The 19863-nt window shown below is 38.8% G+C and overlaps 1 protein-coding gene across 1 annotated transcript in view; it reads left to right on the plus strand.

The window, feature by feature from the left end:
- The window catches only part of LOC149281345 (cadherin-23-like), a 389535-nt gene that overhangs the window by 329757 nt on the left and 39915 nt on the right, over nucleotides 1-19863 (plus strand). Inside the window, exons 44-51 of the mRNA XM_089499393.1 lie at nucleotides 1454-1556; nucleotides 5394-5519; nucleotides 6133-6336; nucleotides 8641-9099; nucleotides 9913-10029; nucleotides 10316-10540; nucleotides 11233-11402; nucleotides 13441-13578. Coding sequence (XP_089355519.1) covers nucleotides 1454-1556; nucleotides 5394-5519; nucleotides 6133-6336; nucleotides 8641-9099; nucleotides 9913-10029; nucleotides 10316-10540; nucleotides 11233-11402; nucleotides 13441-13578 — 1542 coding nt within the window. The remainder of the gene's footprint in view (nucleotides 1-1453; nucleotides 1557-5393; nucleotides 5520-6132; nucleotides 6337-8640; nucleotides 9100-9912; nucleotides 10030-10315; nucleotides 10541-11232; nucleotides 11403-13440; nucleotides 13579-19863) is intronic.

Raw genomic sequence — 19863 nt, forward strand, 5'->3', positions numbered from 1 at the left:
TTTTGGAGAATGATAGGACTCTATTTCAAAGCAACTTTTAATGAAGTTTTTAAGTGACCGGTATCATTAAGGTGAAAAAATGGCAGATTTTATGAGGTACTCTAGGTTGACCAGTTCATTTAAGAGATTTGCAGGCTCTAGAGGTTTTAATATCATGCTTGTGTCCTCTTTAATTACACACATTTAGATAGATGGTCACAACTTAAGTGCTTTACAGCACATTCCCCACAAGCACCCTGTTATGGACTGTTATGGCTGTAGGAGCTAGATGACGATCAAGAAGCTCTAAAATATTAATTCTATTTATATCCCTGTATGTCATGCCTTTCTAAGAACATATCGAGGCCTCTTTTGAAGGTATCTAATGTATTGGATAATACCACTCCCTAGGCAGTGAATTCCATACCTTTATTGTCCTCACTGTAAAGAATCCCTTCCTTTGTCGTCTATGAAATCTCCGCTCTCCCAGTCTCAGAGGGTGACCTCTTGTTCTTTGTACATTTCTGTTAATGAACAGGTCACTGAAGAGCTCTTTATATTGGCCCTGCATATATTTATATAATATAATCATATCCCCTCTAAAACAACGTTTTTCCAGTGTATATAATTTTAACTTTTTTAGTCTCTCTTCATAACTAGTATCTCCCAATCCCCTTATTAATTTCATAGCCCTCCTTTGCACTTTTTCTAGTTCCATAATGTCCTTTTTAAGAACTGGTGCCCAGAATTGTACCGCATACTCAAGGTGAGGTCTTACCAATGATCTGTAAAGAGGCAAGATAATATCCTCCTCCCGTGAATCGATACCTCTTTTTATGCATGCCAAAACCTTATTGGCCCTTGCAACTGCTTGCTGGCATTGCGCACTGTTGTCAAGTCTATTGTCTACCATTATTCCTAAATCCTTCTCAATGGTAGATTTCCCCAAGAATATTCCATTCATAGTATAGTTTGCATTTTTATTATTTTTACCATAATACATAACTTTCCATTTATCTACTATGTTGAACCAAATCTGCACCTTGCACGCCCAGACCCCAACTCTGTCTAAATCCTCCTGCAAAGAATAAACATCCAGCTTAGTCTGAATTACCCTGCTTGATTTTGTGTCAAATACTATAATATACTTGTCACTGACAATCAGATTTGTACATTGGTGTTCTAAATAGACTTGTGCATTCGTCTTCGGGCGAACATGAAAACGAACACGAAGAGTGGGTTTTCGTGTTCGTTCCGAAGACACACCGAAGAGAAGACGGCGGTGGTAAAACGTAGGCGAAGACGAAGACACACACCACAAAGATCTTCGTGATTGTCTTCGTCTTCGTGTACCATTCTTCCCCCTCTTTCTAACTTACCTTGTCATCGCGGCAGTTCCATTCCCCATGACACTCTCTGTCATCCTGTTTTTTATATTCTTATCTTTAAACATGTGCTTCTTATTTATGTCCAGGATTTTGACTTATTGGTTGTGACCATATCTGATGAAAATGACAACCACCCTCTGTTCACCCAGGGATCCTATGAAGCTGAAATAATGGAGAATTCACCGGCAGGTAGTATATTCCGTCAGAGAACAAAAATAATATAAAATAGGAATATATATATATATTTATATTTTAGATCCAATCTAGATAAATGCAACAAACATTATTTCTATGTAACATACTAACTAGATATGCAAGGCTGGGCAATGGGAAATGTGTACATATTTCTATGATTCTAAAACACACAGACACTGGCTTTATCTAGAGACCTGCTAATTTTTACCGTATGCATTATTTTTGAGAAGTGATAGAAGAAAAATATTGAGTAAATTATATTAAAAAAAATATATGTGAAAAAGGTAATTAAAGAGTAGAAACTATGTAACTTGGGGAGGATAACCAATGTAGCTGATGACTGTATATTATAAACATATAACAATAGAGGGATGTGGTACAAACAATTTGGTAGCCTAGAGTGTTTAGTAAATGCATTATTGGTGAAGTTGTTAAATAGGTAGCTGCAGAGTACAAATTTTTTAGTCCAACCTAATGACAGTAGGTAGGCATTCTACAATTCTTAACAAATGATTTGGACACACAAAGGAAAATGTGTTGGTTTATTTTGGTACATCAAGAGAAATGGATAAAGTATTATAAGGCTAAAAAGGTTCTTTGGCTGAGTGTGGTAACTGATGTACAATCACGTTCCATTTTCTGGAGTTTTGTTCAGATGATGGCTCAATAAAAAGTAGACTTGTGCATTCGTCTTCGGGCGAACATGAAAACTAACACGAAGAGTGCGTTTTCGTGTTCGTTCCGAAGACATGCCGAAGAGAAGACCGCGGCGGTAAAACGTAGGCGAAGACGAAGACACACACCACGAAGATCTTCGTGATCGTCTTCGTCTTCGTCTAACATTCTTCCCCACCCCTTCTAACTTACCTTGTCTTCGCGGCATCGCAGCAGTTCCCGGAAGTGGAAATCCGCAGGTTCGCCGTCACGGGTTACAGGGCAGTGCGAATGAGCCTATTGGTCGCCTACAGGGACCTCCTCTGGCATCAACCAATTGGTTGATGCCAGAGGAAGACCCTGCAGGTGACCAATAGGCTCATCCCACTGGTCTCCCTCCCTGTTCAATTAGTTAAATGTCTGTACGAGCTACCAAGTCGTTCGTACGGACATTTAACTAATTGAACAGGGAGGGAGACCAGTGGGATGTGCCGGGTAAGTTGCAGCATTGGGGTTTTAAAACCCCAATGCTGCAACTTACCCTGCAGATGCCACTGATCTTTAACTAATTGAACAGGGAGGGAGACCAGTGGCATCTGCAGGGTAAGTTGCAGCATTGGGGTTTTAATGCTCGTACGGACATTTAACTAATTGAACAGGGAGGGAGACCAGTGGGACGTGCCGGGTAAGTTTTAAAAGTCTGCACGAGCGACTCTGTTGGTCGCTCATACAGACTTTCAAAACCCCAATGCTGCAACTTACCCGGCACATCCCACTGGTCTCCCTCCCTGTTCAATTAGTTAAATGTCTGTACGAGCGACTTTATTGGTCGCTCGTACGGACATTTAACTAATTGAACAGGGAGGGAGACCAGTGGGATGTGCCGGGTAAGTTACGGCACCAGGAGTTTAACAGTCTATACGAGCGACCCTATTGGTCGCCAGCAGGGGGGCATTGGTTGATGGCAGACGAGCCCCCTGCTGACGACCAATAGAGTTGCTCATACGTACATTTAAACTCCTGGCGCCAGAGCTGCGTTAACCCCGTATTAACCCCTTAACTGGGGAAACGAAGAATAACTGAACATGAAGAATGTCCACGAATATTCGCCCGAAGAGAAGACAGGAACGGGCGAATATTCGCGGAATACGAAGATTTCCCCCCCCCGAAAACGAAGACGAACACGAAGAGCCCCCTGGTGCCAAAGTCTAATAAAAAGCTATCGACATTGACTTATGACTCCATCTTCTAGAAAAGCAAGGAGTCTTTAGAAGATTCCCTCCCTTTGTTCTTCCTTGCAATCAAATGACTAGTAATTGCGGGAATATCAGGGAGGCTGTAAGTAGTCCACCATATATCTTTTTAACAAGTACAATGTCCAAACATAAAATATATAATACCTGGAGCAATACATCATAATTTTAAAAAGCTAGCAAGCCGTTTTTATATTGTTGTTATCTTTCCAGAGCTGTTCTGTTTAATACTTTTCTCTTTTAACTTTAACAATTCCATTTAAGTATCTCAGACTATTAATAACTGATCCACAATAGCAGACAATAATGGTCTGAAATACATAGTTATTAATCACGTTACATGAATAGAATATCCATGATCTGATTTATGTGCAAAAATATCATTCTCTCTCACTCTCAGCTTCCCTTAACCCATTCAAATAAATAGATGAATAATTAAATCACCATTAGTAACCCATGCTTGTGGAAATGTCAAATCTCCTATTTCCAACGAAAGACAAATCAAGTCATAATTGAATCACTAGTGTTGGTCTATATAAGTAGAAAACCTTTTTCAGTGGGGAACAAATCCACATGCTTTTAAACTTTAAGCAAGGGTAATCTATTATTGTAAAAGATCCACCATAAGCAGCCCTATAAAGGAATGGCACAAGAGTATACAGCAGCTGTTCATTTAGAAGTCCCAAAAGGGTATTAAATGCGCTTTCTTGCCATGCTGGCATTGTGCTTCAATGGATTAGTCTTTCTATTTACTTATACTCATCTGGTATTGAATCTTTGACCTGATGGTTTGAGATTTGGAGCTTCATTAACATTGATCAAGTTGCTTTCTTAGCAGTGGTTGGATGGCATCTTAGAAAAAAACAAACACAACACTATATATGTATTCAAACTATGTCTAAAAACAGCTGATAAGTCTATGTATGGTGCACTTTAGCCACAACTATGTTAAAGGTTATTTGAATAAAATAGTTTTCATAAAAAAATCCATAGGTGAAACACAAGTGATCTACACTGTGCCCAGTAAGATGACAATACAGCAGCATCCAACCTCCTGGTGTCTCGGAACTAGATAAAAACAGGAAAAAGGCAAATAGATAGGAATGCACACAGAATGCCAACAATAACGTATCAGTATATCCAAGGGAGTACTGTGGATGAATTTTTTTCAGCATATATAAAAACACACATAAAAACAGAATATAGTGTAGTAAATTATATTAGGCCGGGGCAAGTAACCATCTCCCCAATGAAGACTACTCACTAATTTGAGAGCAGCCCACTGCTCTATATAGTGCTCACCGGTATCAGTATTGATTGAAGTTGTGAACTTAGAATCAATTCTCAGTGGCACATAATGCAAAGTAGGAGATTCAGCACTATGATGCAAATAGTATAAAATGTATTCTAACACATACAAAATACCTACATAACAGCAAGTAGAGTCTCTCTTTTTTTTTTTTTTTTTTTTTTTTTAACACTGTGGGAGTTATATACCGTATAAAGAATACGTCTAGTGGTAGTCAAGTAAATGCAGTGCAGCAAATTAAGTTTTGCTAATTCATATGTAATCTGCTCAAGGGTAATAAGAGTTTGAAAACTTGACTGGTATAATGTGTAAAATCCAAGATTACATTAAAATGTGTTTTGGTTACGTCTGGCAGGACTGATTTTATATGTTTATTTTTTCCAGCAGGATTATAGAAACTACGAGGGTCTTCTTCATTCAGTCTGCCAGGGCTGCAACAGCCTGAGCCATCACAATAGCATGTCTCATCTTGTACCCCCATTCATTATTAATGTGTGTCATGGCAAATCACAGGGGCATTTGGAAATAAAGGGAAACAATGCAGAATGGGGGGGTTGTTTGAAACGCAATAGAAAATGTCTTTTTTAAAGATTTTAACTTTAATATTTTATCTAGGAACATCTATCACAGTCCTGAATGGGCCAATTCTAGCTTTAGATAATGACATAGGACCAAATGCAGTGGTGTCATATAAATTACTTGGGGCACAGATGGATCTATTTACCATAAATAGCAGCACAGGTAAGGTACACTATGTTTCTGTTAAGGTAATGTGTTTTAACATGTTGTTCTTTTAAACACTATCTAATCTTGCTTAAATTGTGCTGAATGTTTATAAAATCCTGAGCAAACACGACAGAATAGTCTCAGCATTACAGTTCTATAACTACTGTATGAAAGAACTGCTTGAAACGTTTAGTTTAGAAGTATGAATGGAATATATAATAATGTCCAATACTTCGCTTGGATCATTCGATTATTTAAATGACCTGTAAATCTATGGGGTCTGTTCCCTTAAAGGGAAGGTTGGAATGTGAGTTTGCAGGAGAGGTGGGGGGTTTACTCTCTCGCTTTACCATTCATTATGAAGTGCAAACTCCAGTAGGTTTCTCCAGCTAGAATGACTGAGCTGGCCTTGCATTATTCAATGTGAAAATAGGCTTTTTGGAGAAACCTCACTGATTTAGCTATACATTATATAGGGCCAGCCAAACTCTTATTGCAGCAGAAGTTCACTGGGAATGGGCCTTTATAATAAGTAGTAGTATTGACCCCTTTGAATAATAACACATATACGATTGTTATGATTTATACAATGATAAACTTGGATATCTTATTGTCTCTCCCTCTGTAGGGGTTGTTGCTGTAGGGTCTTCCAAAGTAATAGACAGAGAGGCATTTTTAGTCCCTGTACTGAACTTGACCTTGGTGGCAGAGGACACCGGAAAGCTAAACAGCACAACCAGACTTGTGATAACAATCCTAGATGCCAATGACAACCACCCTCAGTTTAATTCACAAAGTATTATTGTACATCTTCTGGAAAATAGTCCACCAGGTAGGATGAAGAATAAACCCGAAGTGTACTGTAGTATTACTCGATTCTGTTTTTGTAGGTTTAATGAAGCTTTGTACAATTTTGCTTATTAAACAACTTGTTTGTTAACAATCTACAAACATATGCATACACAGGCATTTTTATTTTTTTTTTATATATTTTTAAGTTTCCTCCAACCCTTCTCTGAAGTACCTGTATATGAAAAAATATAGGGAACTGCATATACAACTATAACTAGAAGATATTTATTTAGTATATGGTATCTCTATCAGTTTGTGCAAAATGAAGTCACATAGGCTGTTAACACCTCACAGTTCTCTAGTCCAAGTTAAATGTCACACTTAAATGTGAGAATTTAAATGCATAAAATGAGATCAGAAAATCTGTTGTCGGTTGCAGCTGGATTAATTGTGCCTAGTCAACGTCCAGTCAATTAATAAGCTATTGAAATGTTAGCCTGGTATAACTTGGTACATATTGGTAGATTGGTTGGAAGATGGGTACTTCAGAAAATCTATCTCCACTGGTTTAACTATGGTGCGACCCCTTGTTCCTGTCTCCTCATACCGAAATAGTTTAGAAAAGGCCCTTCGACCTGGACTGGTGCAGGCCCTTTCTAAAGTATTTTGAGCCAGCACAGGGGGATGTGTAATTGTGTGTATGTGAGCATGGATGTGTACTTGTGTGTGTGTGTGATTATGAATTTGTAACTGTGTATATGTGAGCATGATGTATAATTGTATCTGTGTGATCATTGACGTGTACTTGTGTGTGAGCATGGATGTGTTGGTATGTGTGAGCATGGATGTGTAAGTGAGTTGAGAGGAAGTGTGTGTCATAACGAATGTCTACGTCTGTGTTAGTGAATATGAGTAAGTGTGTGTAATTTGTGTAAGTGTGTTTACATACGTGTGCCAGAGTATATGTTGGAAGGGAGGTGCAAAGAAGGCACAGGCCAGCTGTGAAGTTGGGGGGGCAATTTTCGCATCAGGGCTCTGTGGTCTCTAGTTACGGCCCTGTCTATCTGATCCTCTTGGCTCTAAGAGAATATTGGTTTTAGGTTCTTAATAAGTACAGGGCTATATATATATTTGTATATTTTGCTTAGAAGCAAGAGCTACAAATGTAGTTTTTGACAATCACAGGGGTATAATTGTTCATGCATAGTGGAGGTATATTGTACAGTGTGAGGAATAGAAACAATTTCTAACCATTTCTGAGTATAACGTTCAGGATGAAAGGCTTTCTTCTAGTGCATTATTTGACAATTCTCATTAATTGTGTGTATCAGAGGGTATGACTTGCTTCTCTAGTTTCCTTGGGTTAGAAAAAAAAAGGTGAAATACTTCTCTTTCTAAAAACATTAAACAATTTAAGTGAATATCACAGTTTAATTTTTAGCCCTAAATACAGTCATTTTAAAAAAGTAATTTAGAAATGTACTATGAGGTCCTAAACTCTCTGTCATTCTTTCATTGACAAAAACATTTGTAGATCATAGCATTTCATTTTAACTTGAGGCTCCTGGGGTTTACACTTTTTTTCCAGACATGTCAAAAATTGCTACTTTTGACATATGACAAGCAAGTGAGTAAACCTGTATAACCCCTATGAACGCAGTAGTGCTTTTTGATACTCAATTTTGAAAACAGGGTCTATTGATTTCTTGATTTCTTCTTTTCCCATAATGTTTAACTGCAGCAGTCAAATTGTCTGACATTTTGGTTTCCTGGTCAGAATGGCAATCCCTTACATTTTACATTGACCATACAGTTTATACTTAAAGGAGCAAACATGCTCCAAATATTTTTTCAGGGATCAGTAATATTGTGCAAGGTGTATTTAGAAAGCCTTTCTCTGTCTTTGTGTGCATGTATAAGTGTTCTTGTTGATGCCATCATAACTATCTTCGTAAACTAAAAATCAAGTTTTTGAAATGTCTAAAGAGACTTATGTTATTCTGAAAAATATTAAAGTAACAATTAGCTCTAGCCTCCCTAGACCAGCAGGGTTATGTGGGGGTTTTAAACCTAACCTAACTTTGTTTAGCACTCTGCCTGTCTAGCTAGTTATCCAGTGCCTCTGGATTTATTGTGGAACCAAGCTGCAAGGAGCACATAAAAGTTTAAACACTAAAAGTCCATGTTTTCTTAATAAGTAAAATTTCTGATTATGTAAATGTCCTGCTCAGAATGTCAAACGTTTGCCATAAACATTGATAGAGGAAGTATATTCTGGAAATAATTTCATGTAGTATATACTTAAGACTTGATCGATTCTGTTTTTCATCTTGTTTTTTTCTAGGTTTTTCTGTTGTTCAGGTTACAGCAACAGACGCAGACAGTGGTCCAAACCAACATCTAAGCTACCGTATAGAAAGTGGTGCTCGAGATAGGTTCCTCATTAATGCTTCCACTGGGGTAATAAGAGTAGCCAATGTCACTGTGGATAGGGAAGAGAAAGATGCCTATAGTCTATTAGTACTGGCCATAGACCATGGAACAACCCCTTTGTCTGGAAGTACCACAGTTAGCATTCTTATTGATGATGTCAATGACTGCCGACCAGAGTTTGTTAAACCTATCCAAACAGTGAGTGTTTTGGAGTCAGCTCCAGTGGGTACTGTCATAGCTGAGGTCATTGCCATTGACAGAGACCTCAACCCACGTCTGGAATATTACATTGTTGAAATATTGGCAAAAGATGACAATTATGCTCTTGTGCCTAACCGAGAGGGAGCGTTCCACATTGATTTTAAAACAGGTACTTTCTCATTACAATCTTTGAATAACTGCTATATAATCTTTGCCTTCTGTTATTTATTTATTTGGAGTTTGGTTATTTCCCCACCATTCCACTATCTTTGTCTTTACTGTGCTTTCTTGCTTGCTTATAACTTTCCACTTTGGTAGTTTTCCTTCTCTTCTTTTTTAATGTTTTGCCTGACTGGATTTTTTCTGATTTAATGTATCATTCTACTAACTACTTCTTTTTTCTTTTATGGCTCACAATCCTGAAGGTTTGATCTGTATTCTCTGTAATCTTTTCTGTCCGACCCAAACACGTCTTCCATCATCATCATGATCATCGTCACGATTACTGTCTACTGTGCCAATCTCATAGCTACAGCTGTCATGGACACAAAATAAACCATCCTAAAGGGCAAGACATGCCACTTTATTGGTTGTTGTTATGCCTTTGCAGACTGAAAAATTGGGACTGTACTGAACTGTAATGGACGGGAGTGGGCTGAACTGGTTTTACCTTGATTGTTTTTAGAATGCACACAGTATGTACAGTAAATAAAATACATTTTTATCCTTCTCTGATAGTTTTATCTTTATTCAGTGTTATACAAGCCTCCAGGAGGATAATATTCATTGACTTTGTGCTGGAAGGGTTAACATGTATACAAATAAATGTTTTCACAACACTCAATTGCAAATAATATAAAGAACCCCCTAAAAAAATGTAAATTTATAGAAGTACAACTATATAGAACTATTTGATGTGTCTAACAAGAAATATTAAAATCATAAGATAAGTGAACCTGTGTCCGGTCTTGATAATTTTCAGGTGCTGTTATGGTGAAGTCCAGTCTAAACAGAGAGCTGGTTGCTACATATGACATTTCAATTTCTGTTTATGATAATGCTAGTGAAGTAGTCGACCGGTCAGTCAGTGACCCTAATGGTAAGTGATCCTTTAGCAAATTTTAGAACTTTAAAAAGTGTTTGAAATAGGAATCTGCCATGTTAATACCTGTAAAAAAATAAATAAAAAAATACACAAAAGTATTTAAATACAAAATATTTTGGTTGTTATAAAACAAAAAGATCATAAATGAGTCACAACTGAAACCCGCTGTGTAGTGTACTTTTTAGTCTACAAAGCAGTTTCGTGTGCATCTATAAAGGCTAAAATTGTGTAGTATTATTATTGTATTTCTGGAAATAATCTACGTTATTATTTTCCACAGCAAAACTAAAAGTGATTCTTCTGGATGTTAATGACAACACTCCCAGATTTCGTCCCTTTGGAGTCACTGTATTCACGGAAAGGATAGTAGAAGGCGCCACCCCAGGAACCACACTGATATCTGTATCTGCAGTTGACCCAGATAAAGGACCAAATGGACAGATCACCTACTCTCTTCACAATCTAGTGCCAGCAGGATACGTACAACTTGAAGATAACATGGCAGGTATGAGGAGATTTTATAGTATAGGATAACTAAGCAATATGTCTTTACTTGTGTAAATATTAAGCTTTACAGCCGAGGCTATCGTATAAATATTTTTTATTTTTTTTTCCTTTACAAACATCTAGGTGTAGTTTCATTTTGACCAAAATAATCTCAGGGCCGTTTTGATGTACTATATACAGATGAATCTTCCTTAGTGTCTCCTTACTAACTAGTCATACAAATGTGTATAATACAAATGTATATAGCCATCACTGCCTCTAAGCTAGTTCTGAATTCATGAAAAAATCATGGCATACTTTTGGGAAAAATTCCACCCTGCAAAACTAAGTTTCCCCATCATTCAGTGGGAGATCTTTCATTAAAATTTTTGTCCCATACCCCCTCTGCTGGTAAACATGCCGGACTGGACAAATCCCAGAAACAATGTTGACAGGGATCCTAAAGTTTTCCTACTTTCACCTAAACTTATTTGTTTTTGTTATATTGATCATCCTAGCTTACAGAATAAAAATAAAAATCCATTGATTCTGGAACGTTTCTGCTTTGGCTGCTAAACGTTACTTAATGTTACATCGATTTGTCCAGACCTAGGTTCTTGCACGGTAAAGAAATTTGTACTGTACAGTGTTTCCTCTCTAAAATGCTTGCACTGTTAATTTAATGAATTTGTTTGTTTGTTTTTGAAACAGGAAAGATTGTTGCAAACCAAACTGTTGACTATGAACAGGTTCACTGGTTAAATTTCACAGTTAGGGCCTCTGATAATGGTTCTCCTTCGAGATCAGCTGAGATTCCAGTTTACCTAGAAATAGTTGATATAAATGACAACAATCCCATCTTCAGTCAGTCGTCCTATCAGGTAAGACACTGCAAATATTTGTGCATTCAAAGCTCAAACAATGCACTGCACCAACTGTGTTCCTTGGTCTACATAGAAAAATATATAAGACAAGAACAGGTTACAATTAACAGGTTTGACGTCGTAGGCATTGCAGTTTGTCAGTGTCAAGTTTGAGGTTGGGAGCAGGCAGGAATCGGGAGACCATGGTTGGGTTTGATGTTGTCTGAACATAGAATAAGGTGGAGAAGGGAAAGTTATAAGAAGGGAAAGTACGTGTGTGAGGAAGTGGCTGGTGAGAGAACTGAGGGTGAGATGATTTGCAGTGCGGTAGTTATAAGGGGAGGGAGGGACAGTACATTTAATGAGAAGAGGGAAGTGAAGAAGAAGAATAACAAGTGGGAAACCAGAGGCTTAGAAGTAAGCTTATGCAATTTTCTTTTACTGAGATGGCAGTAAATAAGTGGAGCAGCCTCCTAGCAGGAGTGGTATAGGTTAAAACTGTGTCTTACATCAGGAAAAATAGGCAGACTAGGGAGGGCTGAATAGTTCTTAGCTGCCGTCAAATTCAATGTTTCTGTGATGAAAATCTGGGCAGCCTCAGCCGCTGCGAAGAAAGGGGAGAACCCCTGCCTCGGCGCAACAGCCTCAGCCGCTGCGAAGAAGGGGGAGACCCCCCGCTTCGGCGCGGAAGCCTCAGCTGCCGAAGGCAGGAGTCTCTCCTGTCCAGACGAGGTCCTCTTCGCACCACCTAGTGGCGCCCCGGCAGGAACTATCTCGCCTCATATAGGGAGGTTACACACACGCCACTCTCAAGATGGCTGCAGGGGAAGTGACGTAACGGGACTTTGAAAATTTGGTGGGAAAACACTAATTGACTCCAAAGCTTCTGTGCCTATTTAAGAGACTCTAGAACCTTCAGTCATTGCCTTCTGATGATCTTGCCTATCCTGATGTTATATGACGTTCCTGATTTCTGGTATCCTGACTTCGGGTTGTCTGACCTTTTAACCTTACTCCGGTCCTACCTGATATCGGTGTCTCCACCTACGCTGTGCGTGACAACAATGCAATAACTCTTATTAAAGTACTTTGTACTAATATCAATTATTTATTCACTTTAAAATATAAATGAATTACCTTTAGGAGAAACAAAAATTGAAAAGTTACACAAAGCTATCATACGATGGCTGGATTGTCCCTTTAATAAAAGTTAGCATTCCAAGTTTAATTATGCATCATTCCATGCTGGGTTTTCACCAGAATTGCTTTATATATCCTTATAATTTGTGTAATAAACACATTGTAAGGCCAAGGTAACTTTTAGAACCAAACTTTAATAGCATTCTAGGAGCTAGTTAAGGGAGAATACAAAATATGTACAATATTTTAACACCTCTCACAATCATAAAGCCCTACAGATTGACAAAGCATGCTCCTCATTGTCCTTTAGTGTCACACATAATTAAACATAGAAACATAGAATTTGACAGCAGACAAGAACCATGTGGCCCATCTAGTCTGCCCGTTTCTCCTGTTGTAATCAGTCCTTAGTCTTGCATGCATGCATTATCATTACTGGATCAGCCTTTACCACTTATGATGACAGGCTGTTCCATTTATCTATCAACCTCTCACTTAAGTAAAACTTCCTTACCTTACATCTGACCCTCTAGTTTTAGATGTCCTTTTATCAAAATATATACATACGTTCTATGTATTAGATCAAATGCATAAGATCAGACATTAGCAATCACTTATGAAATAACAAAAAATGAATTATATTCATCACAAGTGTCTTATATAATTATCATAATAGTATCTAAGAATTATTGTAAGAGCTGAACTTATGAAAGCAGTGTTATAACAAAATATAGCTTTGACTTCTTATTTGTTAGTCATTGCCTTGTTGTACTGCCTTAATAACTGTCCAGTTATACCTGTGATACATTTATCTAAATATAATGTTTTTCTTTAAATAGCTCTACATCAATCGCTTGCTTCATGTCGGTTACAATCTTGCTTATCATAATTATCTTTGTTGTTCCTTGTTTTTCAGAAACCTGTGTTTGAGGACATCCCGTTGGGTTCAACAGTTCTGCAAATAAAAGCCACTGATGCAGACTCTGGACGATTTGCCCTCATTCAGTATAGCCTAGTGGATGGAGAGGGCAAATTTGGCATCAATCCTACAACGGTATAGGCTTTGTATATGTTTGAACGTTATTGTTATTTGATTGCATGTTCAGTACTGCTCAGTGTCAGAACTAATGAACTAAGGGCCCTGGTACAAAAGAGTTGCAAAATTGAGACCAACATAGCAGAGTTGGAATAACAGCTAAATTGAAGATTTTCTCAGCTGTTTTGAAATTCACCTACAATTCTTTTAAATTTTATTCACCATCCATACTTATTAACCACCTCCCTTATGTCTTCCCACATCTTTTTTTGTTAAACTTTTCTTTTACTTTCCCCTTGTCTTTTTGGTTCCCCCAATTTACTTTCCCCTTATTTCTTTTTTACTACTCAATTTTGTCTTTTTTATTATTCCCCTCCTTTGTGTCTCCCTCTATCATATAAAACATTACATATCTCTCATGTTTTATGCAGGGGTAAAACATTGCCCATGGTGGACATTTATTGGGGTCTGTGGTGGACAATTTAATGATGTTCTATGGACCTTCACAAATCTTGACATGGATACTGGTGTCCTTGTCTGGAAACTTTGCCTATCCCTGATTTTACACATGTCAAGGGTTAGGTGATACGTGTTAACCATTAATTATGAAGGAAATTATTCTCACAGCCTTTATCATATCCTTCTCATACCCTGTGATATTACCCCAGACCACACGCACCAGGACAGGCTCTGCCACACTTACACCTGCATCCGGACAGGCTAAGCTAACAATATATATATATTTTTTTCCCACACTGCTTATTTATTTTGTGTTTTTGCACCCTTGTGTATCACCCCAGCCAGCCCTATGTGTATTTATGCCCCCACCCTGCCCCTCCTTTTGTTATTGATTTATGTGATGGCCCCAGGTGCCCCCCTAATGCATTTATGCCGCTAGCCCCCACATGTATTTGTGCACTCCAGTGAGGCCCCCATTGTGGTTTCCAGCCAGCCCCACGTTGTATATTTATCCCACCAGAAAGCCTCACATTGTGTATTTATCCCGCCAACACCCCCTTGTGAATTAATGTCCCCACACCCTTACGTATTGCCCCCAGCCAGCCCCACATTGTGTATTTATTCCACCAAGCCAGCCTCCCCTTTAGTATGGTACCCAGATTGCATCCACAGGACCTGCCTAGCACCCAGATTGGAAGCATAAGACTTGCCATCTTTGTCCACAAAACAGCCTTCCTGTGGCATCTTTGTCCTCAAAACAGCCTCCCTGTGGCATCTTTGTCCACAAAACAGCCTGCCTGTGGCATCTTTGCCCCAAAATAGCCTCCCTGTGCCATGCCCCCCACTTTCACATCCATGCTATCACATATTCATTCACTCACAGATACTCATTAATTCCCTCATTCAGATACTCATTTACATATGTTCATTCACTCCTTCACATATACTCATTCATTCCCTCATTCAGATATTCATTCATTCACTCAATCTCACATACTCACATACATGCAGATGTCTCTGTACCGCTCACAGAGCAGCCCGCTGCTCGTGCTCTGTGCGAACAACTTCTGTTTTATCGCCCAGGGGAAGAAGGCAAGCAGCAGGGTCATGTGATGTACCTGATGTGACTCCGCTAGGTTCCTGTACCACCAAGGGGATACAAGAGATGTTGCTTGCACAGTGGCCCCTGTGGAAGTGATCACGGTAGCTGCGGGCTTAAGGGGCAGCAGCCCCTTTTGCCCTGAGTTAAAGATGGCCCTGTCACCCGCATCCGGCACGCATAGGCCCAATCAGTCAGTCTGGCCCTGTCTGGGTTTATTTTCAGGTAGGGGCCTGGAGCTGCAGCTCCATCAGCCCCTACGTTAATCCGGCCCTGTCTGTACCAGTATGTTTTAAGTATGTTAATGCTATTAAAATTGTCTTATTTACTTTTTCTGTACTCTATTGTAACAGCACTACAAAATCTGCAGGCTCTATAAATAAATGTAATGGAACAAATACTCTTTCCCACCCTTTAAAAAGCGGCTTGCTGTTTCATTATACAACTATACATCGTTATATGATTGTAATGTGCACTTTGCTTAAGTACCACTTTTGCAATAATAAGCTCTGATAATCATGCACCTAACATGAAATTAACCCTTTAACAACTATTAATCACATTACTGCATTTGCTAAAGACCAAATAATTACATTAAATAGTACACACAGTTGAAATATTATAATATTGCTTTTTTGAGTGCCTGCACTTCATTACATCAATGTATTTTGTCCTTTGTCTTCTGAAGGTAACATAGCAGTTGTCTAGCTCAATGTGGCCATCTGAGAAAATAGTGCAGTTATTATTAATGTATAGTATGTATACAATAGGTAAAATGAAACTACTAAAATGTATGTTCTATACCATTTCAAAGCCAAATCACAGAATAAAAATGTAGGCTAGGTTGTTTGGATATTCTTAGATGTCCATTAGCCTTCCAGTACCGCTGTTATACAATGACACCCTAGTCTACATCTCCTCTCTCTTCTAACTCGCCTCACTGACTGTCTTTCAGTATTATTTCAGTATAGTATTTCATCCTATTACCTAAAGCTCAACATTTTCAAGACTGAGCTCATGGTAATCTCTCCATCCGCTATGTCCACAATTCCTGATTTATCTCTTGCTGTTGATAAATCCAACAGACAACACTGCAGCTAAATTAATCTTTCTCTGTCACTGTTCCCTATCTGCTGCTCCACTATGCCAATCACTCCATTGGCTCACCATATCTTTCAGATTCAAATTCAAACACCTGACCTACAGAGCCCTTAACAACTCAGCACACCCTTATATCTCTACCCTCCTATCCAAATATACCCCTAACCACCTTCTTTGTTCCTCTCACAACCTGTGTTTCTCTTCTATCTCTGTTACCCCTTCCTAGTCCCGTATTCAGGATTTCATCCATGCTGTACCCCTTCTATGGAATTCCCTATCCCATTTTGTCAGACTTTGTCCTTTATATGCAACTTTCTCCTTTTTTGGGAAGCGTAATCGTTTCCTCTTAACACTTTCAGCCATCATCCTAATCAAGCCATTTGAACGATAAACAACCTCTACAGATCATCCAGAGCAGGGCCTTCTTGTTGTAAGGAGCCCTAGGGGGGGCACCAGGTAAATGCAGGTGGAGACCGGTATGCAGGTAGAAGACTGGAGTACTGGAGCTGGGTCTGATACACGGGAGAGCAACACCACGATAAAGATAGCCGGGTCTGGTACACAGGAGAGCAAATAAGGTGTAAGGCACGAAGGTCCAAACGGCACAATAACTGAGCACTGAATGAATCTCAGTGCTCAGTTTTTAAATTGCCCGCTAGAGCGTGACGTCACTCGGGCGCGTTCCCCGCCGTCGTTGATAAAGTTGTGTAAGGGGGCGCACGCGCGCCTAGTAGACGGCGTGCCGTAAGTGGAGGAGGAGGCGCTGGACGCGACGCGGGACCTGCCACTACGGAATCTGGAATCTGCTGGCGCTATATAAATAAATGTAATGCAATGTAGCCGCTAATGTAATATCTACTATTCATCAATGTAAATTAACAAAAAAATCCATGCTATAAAAATATTTTTTTGTAATTTTTCTACTACTGTTCTGGTGCTGTATTATGCTACTGTATATTCTGCCTCGTGTAACTCGTTCCCTAAAACATTTTGGGTAATGCAACACTGTACTTGATGAAAAAAATATATCTAGAAAGGTTTGGGGGATTCGACAGTACTAGTAATAATATTTCTAATGGTGCATTCAATAGTTTTTTCAAAAATGCATTTTGTTTCATGACATACAACTTATGTTCTTCAGACAGGGCAACCATCTCTGTGAAAGAAAAGCATTCTATTAAGAAGCAAATGTAGGAGAAGGTTTAATAATGTTTGCATGAAATGAAGAATTCATATTTCTGTATCTGTCAGAACCCATTACGACAATTTAGTGACTGACTCCTGTAGAAAGCAAACCACCTAAGCAATAAAATCCTTTTAGCTGGTCTACTATAATGCAGTCTAATGGCAATATATTTAAAAAATGGAACATTATTCTTTGTCTTGGTCAAAAACTCTACAGCTGTTGCTCAGTGGTCTGCCAGACCTCCCGTAAACTATTTTTCAGTCATTATACTATTATGAAAATTCAGTAGTGTTTTCACTATAATTTTGTTACATGAGTGTTTATTATCACCATCGGCACCCTTTTTTGTTAAAAAGAACCCCATCACCCATTTTAATCTTTGCAATTATTGCAGTTAAAAAGGTTTCAACATCTGTATTTTTAAAGAAAAAGTGTAGGGGTTATACTTGTATGTTCTGGTAACAATTCACACTGGTTATGTTTAAAAAGTGGTGCTCTTTTTAAATCCCTTTAAATTTGCCTGTGTACTTTTATGGCACTATATATATAGAAAGTGTATACAAAAAAATTACACATTTCAACGGAAAGAGTTTCTAGAGCAACATTCAGTAGAATGGATCTAGTCATGAAGTTTTGTATGACTTCAATACGTTATGCATTAATTGCTCGCTGATTGGAAAATGAGAATCAAATAGTATTTATTAGTAGACTATTGTATACACAATTGGTGGTTATAAATAAAAAATATGCTGGTGTCAAAAATTGGTTTTATCACCATAGCAGCCAATAGATTGCATTGATAGGATTCCATTGGTTACTATGGTTATGCGTCCACTTTGCAAACTGTTTTTTTTTTAAATTTTTATACATAACTAATACTGAGTGAGTATCAAACACCCACGTCGACATTCTTAAAGACATTTAGGTGACATTTGTTTGTCATGTAGCAATGTTGTAATTAACCCCTTCAATCCCAGGGGTTTTTGGTACCTCAAGTCCTGGCGCAATCTTGCCATTTTTGCGCTATGTCGGTTTAGTGATTATTCTCTTTTCCTGCGAATAGTGTACCCATGTAAACTATATATTGTTATTTCAAGGAGAGATAGAGCTTTCTTTTGATACCATAGTTGGATGATTAGCTGAAAATTTAGAATGAGAAATTTAGTAAAAACTAGCGAAAATTAGAAAAAAACACCTAATTTTTTAAAAAAATTTCCCTCTGAATCCTCACAAAATTAGGTAAAGTGATGGAAAATCCCCTCCAAGCTTATAAATTCAGGTGTCCTGATTTCAGAAATACAGAATTTATATAGATTTTCCATACTTTCCCAGCACTTATAGGGAACATACTATAAGGTGTACATTATTCATAGAATTTTAATGCGTTATGGCTTAACGGGTTTGGGGTTAGCGGGGGGCAGGAGGGTTATACTGGGTAGATGTTGTGTTAGGGCAATGGGATGTAAGGGTTTTTAAATTTTGTTATCTTTTTTATATATATATATATATTTATTTTTTTTTAAATCACTAACCCTTTTTTCCCTTCGTTTTCTGTTTCAGCATGGGAGCAGGGTGAGAAACATGGTCCCCGCGATCCCCCTGCACCGATCACACTGTGATCTCTATGCAAGTCCCCACAGACTTGCATAGAGATCACAGCATCTGTGCCTCATCGGAGGACAGGATATCCCCTGAAGGGTCTGTCCAGACCCTGCAGGGGATATCTTGTCCTCCAATGACCTTCCGGGTGAGGTCAGCAGTGACGCGACCCGGAAGGGAATGCCCGATCGGAGTTTAAAAATGTAACAGTTTTCCGGCTTTCGTGCCAGAAGCTGTTACGTCAGAACGGTCAGCAGAAAGCCGGCGATGCTGGCTTCTGCTGTCAGGGGGAGTCTAGGCTGTCAGGGGGAGTCCGGGTGGCAAAAAGGGCAGGACGTACCGGTACGTCCATAAGGATTCTTGGGATGCGTTTTTTGGACATACCGGTACGTCCATAGGGGACTGGAGCGGTTAATGGTCAGGATCAATGGCTTAGTAATATTGGAGAAAATATTGTTTATTTAAATGTGGAAAAAGTTATATAAGCTGCCTGCAAAATGTTATGAAAAGAAAGAAGAGTGATCAATGTTCTGTGCAACAGCACAGACCTCTATTGATTTTAAAGCATCCTTGGCCGGTTAGAGGAGATCAAAGGATCTCCCTAATTGAACTGACCAGCTACATGGAAAATTGGGACTGTACTGTGAAAACAAGGACTGTTGGGAGGTATGCACATCGCTTAACATTTCAGGTGTCCAAAGTATGATACCTTTTTTGGGTGCGTGATTAGAGACAGGGACGGGATGTAGTTTAAGGCAAGTCTGAGTGCAGGACCATCCACCTACCTTTTCCCATTTCGCCGCCATGCATGGCACATATGACATATCCCAGCACTCTGCTTCAAAACTTTGCAAGGTGA

The sequence above is a fragment of the Sceloporus occidentalis genome, unplaced genomic scaffold (genome assembly GCF_023333645.1).
Source record: "Sceloporus occidentalis isolate IW3139 unplaced genomic scaffold, rSceOcc1.0.p SCAF_134, whole genome shotgun sequence".
Taxonomy (NCBI): domain Eukaryota; kingdom Metazoa; phylum Chordata; class Lepidosauria; order Squamata; family Phrynosomatidae; genus Sceloporus; species Sceloporus occidentalis.